This window comes from Sparus aurata, chromosome 14 (assembly GCF_900880675.1).
Source record: "Sparus aurata chromosome 14, fSpaAur1.1, whole genome shotgun sequence".
NCBI lineage: Eukaryota > Metazoa > Chordata > Actinopteri > Spariformes > Sparidae > Sparus > Sparus aurata.
The window spans coordinates 21,308,172-21,320,752 of record NC_044200.1 but is presented as its reverse complement, the minus strand read 5'-3'; the positions used below and the strand labels follow the sequence as shown (position 1 = coordinate 21,320,752).

The following is a 12,581-nucleotide window of genomic DNA, read 5'->3' as shown; positions in this document are numbered from 1 at the left end:
AGTCCCCCCCCTGTCATCAGCTGGAGGTCACAGGGCTGCTGGCCCCGCCCACACAGGTGTGCTCTGGCCAGGTCCCGCTCAGGCCGTCTGTCATCGCGCTGCCTCGCCGCGGCCGCCGCAGGAATTCAAGCACCAAAACACAGTTCATGTGTCAATCATCTTTATTCATAGCACAGATTAAAGAGATACATTCGGTAAGAAGCACCGTGGCAGTTTACAGCCGTTTAATAACACTTTCGGCTCGCGCTGTGCCATTTTATACACATGTTCATTATCTGGTTTACAAAAAAAAAAAAAAAAATACATACATACATACATACAAGATTCACTGGAATACAAAATAAAACATTGCAGACGGAATGTTTCAAAATTTTGGCTTTCAAACCGTAACAGGATGGAAATGTTCCGACGATGAACAGCAGAATATATTAAAAAAAAGTCGATCACGTACCAAATTCATACTGAATCCAGATCTTAGTCGTCACCTGTAGTTTGATGACGACTCTTAAAAACTTCCTTTCCCAATGTTCATACCACAGATTGGACCACAATATATATTTATATATAAAGTCAAATACATATAAAATAGTAACAGAATAAATAAAAGAAATGTGCCGATTAAGTCTAATACAAAGCTACCATATGATCCCACTAGGATGTACTCAGGACAGTCACAGGGGGGTAAAATCTAAGATTTTGAGAATAAAGTCTGAATATTTTGAGTCCGACTGTCATGATGGTAACGGTATCACGACCAAAAAGCAAGTTCTTATCACAGAACGTCATTTCAGATGAGAATAGTTTGACACTTTCAGAAATACACTTATTTTAAATTCTTTTCAAAGATCCCCAGTCAGATTCCAACTATAAAACTGGAGCCAGTCGATGGTTAGCTTAGCTTAGCTTAGCTTAGCACAAGGACTGGAAACAAGGGGAAAGAGCTAGCCTGCCTCTGAACAAAGTCCAGCAGCAGTATGCCGTTTCATGTTATTATCAATGGTACTGAAATCTACTATGATAGTTTTATTCTAAAAAAAAAAAATACAGGACATAATATTTTATCAAATTATAAGCATCTGTTCAACCAGTTCTATTTTTTAAAGGGTAACTGTAACTGATAATAACAATTATGAGACAGTATGAAGCAACTACAGTACAAAAAGTTCAGGAAGTCACTGCTCCTGGCCAGAAAGAAGTCCTGTGTGAAAGCCTTCATGAAACCATAAAATGTTGATTTTAAACTAAACAAAATTAAAAGTGTTAATTAGTGAACTTCAGACACAGCCAGGCTAGCTTGTTTCCCTCAGTTTCTAGTCTTGATGCTAAGTTAAATTATCAAATACGAGCTGTAGCTTCATATTCAGCATACAAACTTTGCCAAAATGTCGAACTATTCCTTTAAGAGTCAAGCACAAAAATTGGGTACTAGTTTAAACAACTTAAATTTATTAGTCGACTTTAGTTTGTAATTTTGAGGGCAAGTTTCCTCAATTTTATCCAAGTAAAGTCACTTTGTCAGGTTTCAGGGTTAAACATTCTGACAACCAGGACTCAATTTTTTTTAACTTTATTCTGAAAATCTCAGGGTTATTTCCCCCCGCAGCGGCCCCAACACTCTGTCATACACGACAAATATGCAAATAACTGCAGAAACATAGTGTGGCCTGGTCCTTCCAAACCATGACATGCAACAACTTCCTGTCCACATACACTGCTTTTATTTAAAAGCAGCCTTCAAAAAAACTTTCCACGTAACCGCTGTGTTCAACATTTTTGGTCCGTCATGACTGCAGCAGTTAAAAAAGGAACATCAACAAGTGCACGGTTGTAAAAAATTAGACCATGAACCACCTTTCATACTTAAAATAAGCAGCCGGAGGGAGAACGTGCAGGAATGACTATAATTACAACTTAAAAAAGGTGGATTTGAAGTGATTATATTTGAGTAAAGTCTCAGAGCACTTACATGTATATTATATATTTTAATCGTCTTTGGAATATGATATGTGATAAATGACTCTCTTTAGAGCAACATCATTCCCAAAAGTCCCCAGTGTGGAAAAAAAGACAGATTTATGTTAGTCTGCGTCATTACCACCCGCACATCTCGCCCTGCGGGCGCCGCGTTTCTTAATAATCTCCCTCCACAGGCGCTCAGTTGTGGTTTTCTCTGATGTTCTCTTGCAGCGATCGGAGGCAGCAAGGTGAGAGGATAAAGAGCTTCAAGACCCCTTAAATGCTATTCGATCAACATGCATGTCAAGCTCCAGTTCACACCTTCAGTGCAGAGGAAGGCAGCTCAGGTTATAGTGTTCACATTCGCAGGTTGCATGACCTTTAAATTGTGCCTTTGCTTACAAGGAAGCTGAGAGTTAGACCTTTAATAGAGATAAGGATGCAAGGTTTTTGTGGTTTTTTTTGCTCATATTTAGGCTCTTAAGTGAGATTTGTGTGTGCGGATAGTGGACAGACGTGGAAGAGGTCACATCACCTGGGTTTACACCATCACCCAGCTGGGTCTCAGCGGTCCTCCAGAGTAGAGCACGTTAGGGATCGGACCAACAGCGCCGACGTCTTCTTCGCCCTCTGAAGCCTCGTCCGTGTCGGTCTCGACGGTCAGCAGGACCTGGGAGAAGAAGACGAGAAGACTTTGATGGATGCAAAACAAAGTAGGAAGATGGAACAACCAGATTCTGCAGATGTGTTCTTCTTATCTCACTATTTTATGGAAGTGAAAAATGATGGTTAACGTTCACTCTCTGGATTCGCCGTTAAGCAGCTCCTGGCTATTTTAAGAAACCGAATGGGAATCAACGGAAAGCGATTCCGATGAAGCGATGATGTAGCTCGTTCAAGTATGTTGTTTGGATTCTGCATCGTTGACAGAAAGCTGGGAAATATCTCAGTTCTGCATTCTCAACCTAAAGTGGAAAATACCCTCGTTTATCCGCAGCCTGGAAGACGCTCTCCAGCGGCAGCAGGGGTTCAGATCTCTAAGGAGCTAGATTTTCCACAACTGCACGACATTTACGGCATTATAAAAGCTCCACATGTTGGTTTATGTTGGAGTTTGACATGTGGGAAAACTGATATAAAAGACTTTAAGGAGCAGAACAGATTCAGATATAAGGATGAAGATGAGGAGAGCAGCATGTATTACTGTCTCACACACTTGTGTTAGTAGCACTCAGGGCCCTGTAGTCCCAATCTTCCAAAGTCTGATCATCTATAAAGTCACGATAACTGACCATTTTTTGTCTGCACAAAGTTCATATCCAACTTTCATTTGGATGACACTGACGTAACACCGCGATCGGATCATCAACAACAGCATTGTGACCACAGCTTGGACCACCGCCGCCCACCAAGACCTCGTCCGAGTCAATGCCCCTCTATCCGACCCCCTCCTCCACTCCACCCTGCTTTCCATAAGATCAGCGCGTGGAAACGACTCCTAAATGTCACTTTTATTCCCGGGATGAAGGCTCGATTTATGGCTGCCTGGCATCCGACCAGAGATAAAGTAAAGAGGAGGGAGGGGATAAACACTGAACACGAGGGTCGTGCCCGGCTAACAGTCGCTTGTCCTGATGAGAGAGAGGGGGAAAGAAAAGAGATGACTCGGGCTTCTGTGCCGCGTGGAGGCGGCGGCTATCAACTAATTCCCTGAACACAACAGGCCTGTTACAGTTTCAGCAGTCCAGATAAAACAGAGCTCGACCCAAAACTCACAGGAGCGGAACAAAAAAGATGGATCACGCGGGCGTCATCTTCGCAGAGTGTGTGCGACGCATGCTACGCAATCCTCCACCGTGATGTCTCCGGGAGAAAAATACCGCAGGAAAATATTCTTTAATACAGCCGAGAATGCGTCAGAAAAGGTGTTTCAGATTAACCCTGCATGGCCAAAAGTATGTGGACATCCGTAACAAACCAGAATCCACCGGCGCCATCAATAAAGACGGAGGACGGGGAGAAAAACAGTCTGACTCAGTGTTTCTTGGACGGACTTCATCTGGGTTTGTTCCTCATTAGATCGAGTGTAGAGAGAGGAAATCTGTATGTGTGTGTGTGAGCGTGTGTGTGTGTGTGTGTGTGTGAGTGTGTGTGTGTTTCCCTCATCCCCCATAACAACAGGTGCGGTGTACACCCAAGCGTGACCATGTGGGTGCGATCAACCCCCCCCCAACTAACATTTTCACACACACACACTCATTAAAGTCTTGTTCGCTTCATCAAAAAGCAGAGATATTAAACGGTCACATTCTTGTTTGGGAACAGGCTTTAGCTAAACTTTATGTGCTGTACTTTACAGAACATCAAAAGTAATCCCCTTTAAAAGCCGGTGAGTCACTGCAAGAGCAGATGGCTCAGACGCATTCCTCTACGTACTCTGAATTTTACGTATATTTAGGGAATTTTCAACTGTTTTAATGCTACCTGAGATCTAAATAAAGACATTAAATGTTTGAGATTTAACTGGAAAAGTTTGTTGAAGACTTTAAATGTTCTTCAGACTCCAGAAATGCTCTAGAAGTTCAGCTGTTATCAAAATCAAAAACACATTTAACCTGATATTAAAAATCCAACCTGTCTCCAAATACATTACCCAGATTATAAACTATCCAAACTTGTATTTTTAATGCATTCTTGTTCTCCTTCATTGAGATCAGACCTCTCTCCTCCAGAGCAAAACCTGTGCGTGAGTAATTAGAGTTGGCGGCACATAAGCGCCAGCCTCCCTTTAAAAAACACCGCGTTTTGTGAGTCATCGCGTCAGGGGAAAACTCTATAACTCTGAAAAACTGTCGATGACAAATTCTTAATTATTTGTCCCCAACTGTAGATTCTGCATATGTAATGCACTAAATTACTTCTTTCTTAGAATAAAAATATTCAACAAAAGTGACGATTTGTTCCTCCGTTTCTAAATGACAGATCTTATGAACTTTGAGCAGCGATGATCTCCATAACGAAGCAGCTGGTTTTATCACATAATCGACTACAAAACAATCAGCAGCTGTTCACTTTGCTCTGTTGGCACAAACACGAGTTAATTCTCACCCGCGACTCCTCACTGGTCGCCCAGAGCAGCGAGTCGGCCTTCTTCACCGAGCTGTCGTAGGAGTCGTCCAGGCTCTTCATCGTCTTGTACTTCCTCATCATCAGGCTGTCCACCACCCAGAACATGATGGACTACAGGGGGGAGCCAGAGAGATGAGACACCGGGTCACTAATTCTGCAGAGATTAAAGACTAAACTTGCTTTTTATTTGGAATATGTGGCAGTAATACTCACGTTCACTATAAAGGGCACGATGAGCATCACCAGCACCAGCTCCAGCTGAGGGTTAGCGATGTAGCTTAGCAACACCTCCTGCAACTAAAACAGAAGGAAAGAGAGATTATCATACAGACGCAGGTTGATTACAGTCACTTTAAACCAACAGCCACAAAAAACAAACCATATTAAATCGTAAAGTAAATTCACTTATTCCTTTATTTGATTTCAGTGCCATTTTTGGTGCATTTAAAGGATTTTATCTTATTTATTGAACCTTTTTTCCTTTATTTATTTTGATTTTGGCAGTTTCTGCCTTTCATACTTAAAAGGGTTATATTTTTCTATTGCGTCTTTATTTTTGATACACTTAACTAACTTTATTTGAAGCCAAGAGTCCATATCAAAATAGTGAGAATTTCAAGGTCAACATCAATTTTTTTTTATCATTTACTTGTATGATTCTTTTGCAACTGTATCCACATTGCAACTGAATTAAACCTAAATAAAAACGGGGCCATACCCATGTACCAAACATAAACAGGAAGCTGTTGACTGAAGCGCAGACAGACAGGACTTGAATCTCAACTTCCCCACACCAAAACAAACAATGCTGCTATTAATAACACTAATATTTATACTGAGTGTTTGTCAAAAAGCAAAATCTTTGACAAACATAGGAAGCGGGGCCACGGAGAGCTGTACAACATAAATCTCCTATCAGGGAATAAATAAGGAATAAACAAATAAACTCTTTGATTTCACAGAACAGCATCTGTTGCTATGGGAGGGGCTGGTTTGAATAAACAAATATGAACCCTGGTGTCATGCAAACAAACTGACCTTCAAATACATTCACCATGTTTCCATTAGAAACAAAAGACAAGTCATTCTTTATCCTTGACTTGTTTATTCTGTCTCTACTCTGGATGACTTTCATCCCTCGCTGCTGCCAGAGAAATGACAAACAAGGCCAAAACAGAAACGAGAGAGGATTCTTAAAATCGAATGATTTTTTTCATGGAGTCTGGTTGACCAGGCCAAAATGTTCCATTTGAAAAAAAAAGGACTGAAAACTTCTGTTTCAGTTAAAGTCAAGTGAGATGAATTTGTACTGACATCATCATGGACCGGTCACATTGAGTTAAGTTTAGTCACAGGCTCAGCTGACGCACATGTTACACAATTTTGGAAAGACTAACAATAAGAACGTCAGTCTGTGAGATTTTTTTTTTCACAGAGTGACCTGAACGCAGCACAAGCAGCCGTACGGTTTACTTACTTTGGACCATCCGGGGACGAGCAGCACCAGGCTGATCACGCCTTTCTCCAGAACCATGATGAGCAGGTAGATGCCACACTGACCCAACCATGCTGCTGCCTGGGGAGGGTCACCTGGAGGAGAGGAGGCAGGAAATGACATCAGTAAAGTGGGCGTCTCACATTGTTCTCCGGCCTTTTACTTTATCTTTTTTGGACTATTTTTACTCGGGTATCGGTATCATATACTGGATATCTTCTTAGATTTAAAGTGACATCATTGTCTGAACTTACCAGATTGTTCTGCTTGTTTTAATACTTGCCTTTACCTACTTTGTCATTATATCCACATCAGTGATAATTATATACTCGTGTTAATAATTTGCGAAATGTGACCAATATCCGGGAATTTGATCAACATCACTGTCATGTTTGATTTAAAATGTTAAAACTACTTTACTGGGTATTTAAATAGCCTGTCCAACCCTTGGATAAACCCTTCCAGAAGGTTACGCAGGTGTCTCAACACAGCAGACACAAAGGAGGACAAGTCTGTCATTAAGACAGGAAGAAGGGAGGAGGAAGACACACACTGAGAACAAGAGAGACACTTATTTGAATGAGGGCGGCAGCTAACAGCTTTTTGTCATCAATAATTAATCTGCTGCTTCTCACTGTTATTTTTTCCGGTCTATGAAATGCCAAAAATTGTGAAGATGCATCTCTAAATTTCCTGGAGAACAAAGTGAAGTCTACAAATTGTTTTGTACGACCACCAGTCCAAATCCTCACATTTAAAAAAGGAGCTGGAATTGTCAAATGTCTGACAGTTTGCTTGAAAAATATCTGAAATGATTCATCAACCATCAAAATAGTTGGCGGTTAATCATCTTTCAGACTTGTGGATGAATCAGCTGATTGTCGACGCTCCGATTTCAGATCATCTTAACGTTTTTGGTCACACAAAACTCTTGAAAATACTCGTTCAGAATCAGAAATAAACTGGAACCCAATCATGAAAGAAAAAAAGTGACATAGAGACCGAATCAACCTTGCTCAGAAATGTTCCATCACAAAAAGGAAGTAACGCAAATCTAAGAGCCAACAGCAGAGTGAGTGTAATAACTGGCGTGGAGTTAAAGCCTCTCCGAAGCCACTGGGAATGTTTTCCAGGCGGGGTTGCAGCTGGAGATGCTGGCTCGCCTCCCCGTCCACCTTGAAGTGGGTCTACAGCGCCCTCCAGTGGCGGACACCGGGCTGCATTTCAGTGTCATCCTCCTTTAAGGGTTCTTTAAAACAAAAGACAAGTAAACCATCTTTTCACTCACCATATTCTCCAAACATGAGCAGCGTCCACTGCTTGTGCTCCACCAGTTTGGACACCAGCTTCACCGCCAACCAGATGACCAGCATCCCCAGCGTGGCGTCCAGCAGGAAGTTCATCAGATACCTTTTGGTAAAATGGAAAAAAAAAAAAAACACATTCTCAGTTAGACGTCCCTGAAAGCAACGTCTTATCCCGACTTGGTTACAGTAATGGATGACTCACAGGGAGCATGGATCTTCTTTGGTGAGCGTCGACAGGAAGACGTTGGCAAAGTGGATGAAAAGAGCACCGATGGCCTGTTTGGATGTGTCGAAAAACCTGGAAAACACGAGATGGAGCACGTCGAGTCGGTTTTTTATTTATTTTAATGTCACAGACTAGAAAGCAGGCTAATATAGTGATATACATGTATGGAAATGTGATGCTTTCTGCCGTCTTTATTGGTTTGTTTGGTCAATTTTATTCACGTTAACAGACTTTACTCATCCGTGCAAGTGTGTAAAATGTAGGAATGTAGGACAAGATGAGGTAGAAAAAGAGAAAAACTAAATAAAATTCTGACCAGATCCTCCAGGGTCGTCTGATCCCCACAGGCTCCCGAAACCTCTTCACTGCAAACAAAAAGAAGAAAGCCAACGAATTCGTCAATATCACTCCCACCAGACGTGTGTTTATCCCGCAAAACAAAAACGTAACACGGCGTCTCCGGAGATTGTTTGACCTCCGCGGAGGAGCTCGTCTTTTTCACGGGTCTGAAGGTCGAGAAGGGGGGAGCGAGGGGAGATGAAACGCAATCGAAACATCTTCCCTCGCTTCACGCAGCCACAACACTTGGTTCCTCCCCACGGGGCTCGGGAGGTGAACAGATGCCCACTGTTCCTCTTATCTCGCCATCTCACGAGGTCAGAAAGCGTGACTCGGCGTGCGAAAACAGGATCGAGGCTTCCCGCAGACGCGCTCTACATCCGTGACCTCCATCTTTTATCAGTTGTCTTGATGCAGTTCAAGTCGGCTTTCAGTATGAAGTCTGAATAAATAGCTCTGGAGCTACAACACGCGAAGCAGTGGTTTAATTATTCACACTTTTCCGGTATTCTTCTTCTTTCTGTTTTGCTGTGAAGCTCCAGAAATGCTTTGCAGACCACAAAACTTCACTTGACGTTCGATCTGCCGTGGAGTCAAGTAGAAAAAGACAGATTTTCTCGTTTTTTGCAGATTCTAGCCTCTCAAAAACTGCAGATTTAAAGCTTCTTTGTCCTTTTTATATCCTTGTTAATTGAAAATCTTTGGGTTATGGGATGTTGATTTGACAACACAAGTTATATGAATATGTTCTTTTGGGCTCCTGGAAAATGTGATGGGGATTTTTTTCATTATTTTATCATTTATTCAGGCAAAAAATTAAATATAGGCATATATTCTATGTACAAGATTAGATTTTTCTACGCTTCAGTAGTTTGTTTGACAAGCAAAAGTGGTAAAAAAAAGTATATTCAAGTGTGTCCTGAACGTCCTTCGGGATTGATTAAGTTCCATCTTATGTCTTCTTCTCTGGAAAAGAGAAAAGACATAACAAATGTGTCTCTTCACAGAAAGGCCCAAATATTATTGTCGTCACAGATAAAGAAACGTGGCGGCTGGACTGGATGTTCAGCCTTTATCTGTATCATGCGAGCGCAGGAATAATGACGAGTCAATGGAAGGAAACTCCCTAAAATAGCTTTTGAGGAAGAGCGCTCTTAACGGCGCTCAGCAGAGGGGTGCAGGCTGCAGGCTCCACTGTGACTTGGCATACCGCCACTGTGATCATAGCTGAAGGGCCCTTAATGCTCCGCTGAACACTAATAACGTGGTGTAAATATTAACAGATGCATGTGCCTTGACCAGGAACGACGCCTTTGCCGAGAACAGGAAAGGGAAAAAAAAAAAAAGAGGGGAGAGAGAGTGGGAGGGGTATCGATTTCTCGACTAATAAGTAACCAAATGGAGTTTAGAGCTCATTGATCTCACTCAACCTCAAGGCCCGGCCTCGTTCTGCTGCACTCCGCTGCTCCGAGGCCGAACCTGCCTGCTTGATTAGCTGATGAAATCGACATGACTGCACTGACCTTTTTCAGACTACACTCGAATCATGAGATCATATGCCAACACACTCCCGGTATAAGTGGATACTATACAGCGCGCACACTGGCCTTGGATTTTACGGCACACAAAAGGTGAACTGACAATAAAAGCATTTTTATCTGGCCAAGACACCTGGAAGCTGAATACAGTCAACTTTATTATGGACTAGTCGAGGAACAGATTGGAAAATAATTATATAGCTTATATGATTATAGAAATCATACAGGAAATCTTCACAAATGACATATGAGGCTGAATCTAAAAAGGAATGGATGCAGTTTTTAAGTGACACCTCTCTGCTCTGGGAGCATTAAAACATAGCTCGCGGTGCCAAAACTGCTGAGATGCCCAACATTCTCCAAGTCAGCTGCCTGAGAATCACAAGTTGTTTCGCAGTCAATAGCTGTTGTTCACAGCAAAAACCACAATCTGGCTGTAAAGGAGCATTTTGTTCTGCTGTGAGGGCAGACACTCAAAAACAAAAGTGACTCAACAGCTCATATATCACACTTAAAGCTGCTTATACTGGGAAAACTACTGGTTACAAGACTGACAGAGAGGCAGAGATTAAATCTGAAGTTCATTAAATCATTAAATATCAATAAATCAAATATCCCTTGAGCAATTGCCAGTGATGTATTTGATGTGAATAAATACTGATTTTCACTGATAAAACATAAAATGTTATCAGCATATTGTTTGCAGGCATTTTGATTATTTTAGGGCAACAACAACATCAGCTGGATTAAAAACATGCCATTCTGCCACAGGGTGAGACCATGACGACACTTCCCTTGAAAACATCGCAATTTATTAAGCTGCTTTGTTTACATGCACACATACAGATGGATAATGGTATACCCTAATCATTTATGGTTAACATGGGTCTTAATGGCAAATTCGGGGAATATATATGCCACAAAGCGACGATCATTTGATTCAAATATGTATTTCAAAAACGGTGCAAACACGCCGCTTCCGCTCATTGCCGTTGTATGTTTTGAGGACGTGGACGGCGTTTGTTGATCGAAATTAACCCAAAAAAGCTGAAATTCCTACGTAAAACTTTACTTTTACATCATTTAAATCATGCCGAATTGAATAGAGAACCCTTGTTAGCCAAGTTGAGTATGAATGGTGGTTCATTTCAGCATGTGTTGTTGTCTAGAAGCAAAGGGATAATAAATTGGCATATTTTTCAAGGGAGTGCGGTGCCAAGCGAGTGAGGCTCCGCGGAAACAAACGTCAACAAAACGCCACGTGGACTCGTAAAGCCCTTTAAAAAGCGAGTTTGTGCACTTTGTGTTTTGAGCATCTTTCCTGTGAATAAAAACAAAATCACTGTGTCAGAAAAGGTGTTGTCATTAGCACGAGTCGCTCCTTTGCTAACGGTTCAGGTACTCACACATCAGCGTACTGAAGGCGACGATGGCCAGCAGTCCCTGGATCAAGACGCCGAACCGGTCCGTCAGAGCTCCGTTATCGCAGCCGTGAGGATTCGCCTTGTTGATGTCGGACATGTTGGTGACCTCGAACACCTCATTGTCTAGGAATCTTTTCACCAGGAAGACCCCGCTGTACCCGTACATGTCCATGTTGACACGATAAAAACAAGGAGACAAAAGGAGCTCCCTGGGTGGGCTGAGAAGGGCTTAACCGCTAACTGTCTGTTACCGAGGACGACAAACCGCCAGAGTTTAACTTCCGGCGATGTAATCACGTTAAAAGTTGTCCTTCAGTGTTTTTCAGAGGCTGATGCTACATCTCATGATGCACAGGATCGATTATCTGACTCACATCCATGTTTTTGACAACGACAACACGGACCGTTAAAGTAGGCTACACGAGGGTCGCGCTTCCGGTGAAATATATTTCAAAACAAAAGCCACCAATTGTTATTGGAAAAGCTTGTCAGACATTTAAAAAAAAAAAGATAGGGTACAAACTGACAGGCTGTTTCACAATATGTCCAATAAATGCAACATATTCCAAGTTCAAATTTGATATTTAAGCTATATGGCCTTAAATGTAAAAAAAAATAAATAACAGTCAGTCGACCTTCATGCAAAAACATCAGCAGATTTCCTCATGTCATGCTCACAGTTTGTTTTGTTTCACGTCATTGTTAGCTCATAATTTAAATGAATAATAGAATAATAGTCATAACAATAGGACAAAACTGAATAATGCATAAGCAACATATGATGCATTTTAAGAGGTGGAATAAATGAATTCTTTATATTTTGGATAGCTCACTTGAGAGATACTTGTATAAAATATCTATGTCATAATCATAATCTGCATGTGTCCTAATGGACATCTAGGGATGTTGAGAAAAAGCTCTACAATAGACTCCTATTACTCTATTCTTAAGACTATTATTATCAGATTTCAGTGTGTTTTTTTATCTGTTGCCTTTTTGTATTGTTTATGTTTAAGTGGCTGTCCGGGTCTCCCTTGCAAAATAATTCCGCATCCACGTTTGAATCTAATATAAAATGTAAGATTATTGATCCCACTGAGGAAAAATTTAATTTGGCACAGCAGTATAAAGGAATAAATTATTCAGACAAAACAAAACAGCACAAAC

General features: G+C 41.4%; 1 protein-coding gene across 1 annotated transcript; it reads right to left on the bottom strand.

Moving 5' to 3' along the window:
* Positions 1 to 143: 143 nt before the first annotated feature.
* On the bottom strand, positions 144 to 11,840 carry tmem110l (transmembrane protein 110, like). The gene is made up of 8 exons (XM_030440224.1): positions 11,397 to 11,840; positions 8,430 to 8,478; positions 8,090 to 8,185; positions 7,869 to 7,990; positions 6,563 to 6,675; positions 5,299 to 5,382; positions 5,065 to 5,196; positions 144 to 2,626 (listed from the first exon to the last, which is right to left on the bottom strand). The coding sequence occupies exons 1-8, from the start codon at positions 11,584 to 11,586 to the stop codon at positions 2,498 to 2,500; spliced, it is 915 nt and encodes a 304-aa protein (XP_030296084.1). The 5' UTR covers positions 11,587 to 11,840; the 3' UTR covers positions 144 to 2,497.
* Positions 11,841 to 12,581: the final 741 nt, after the last annotated feature.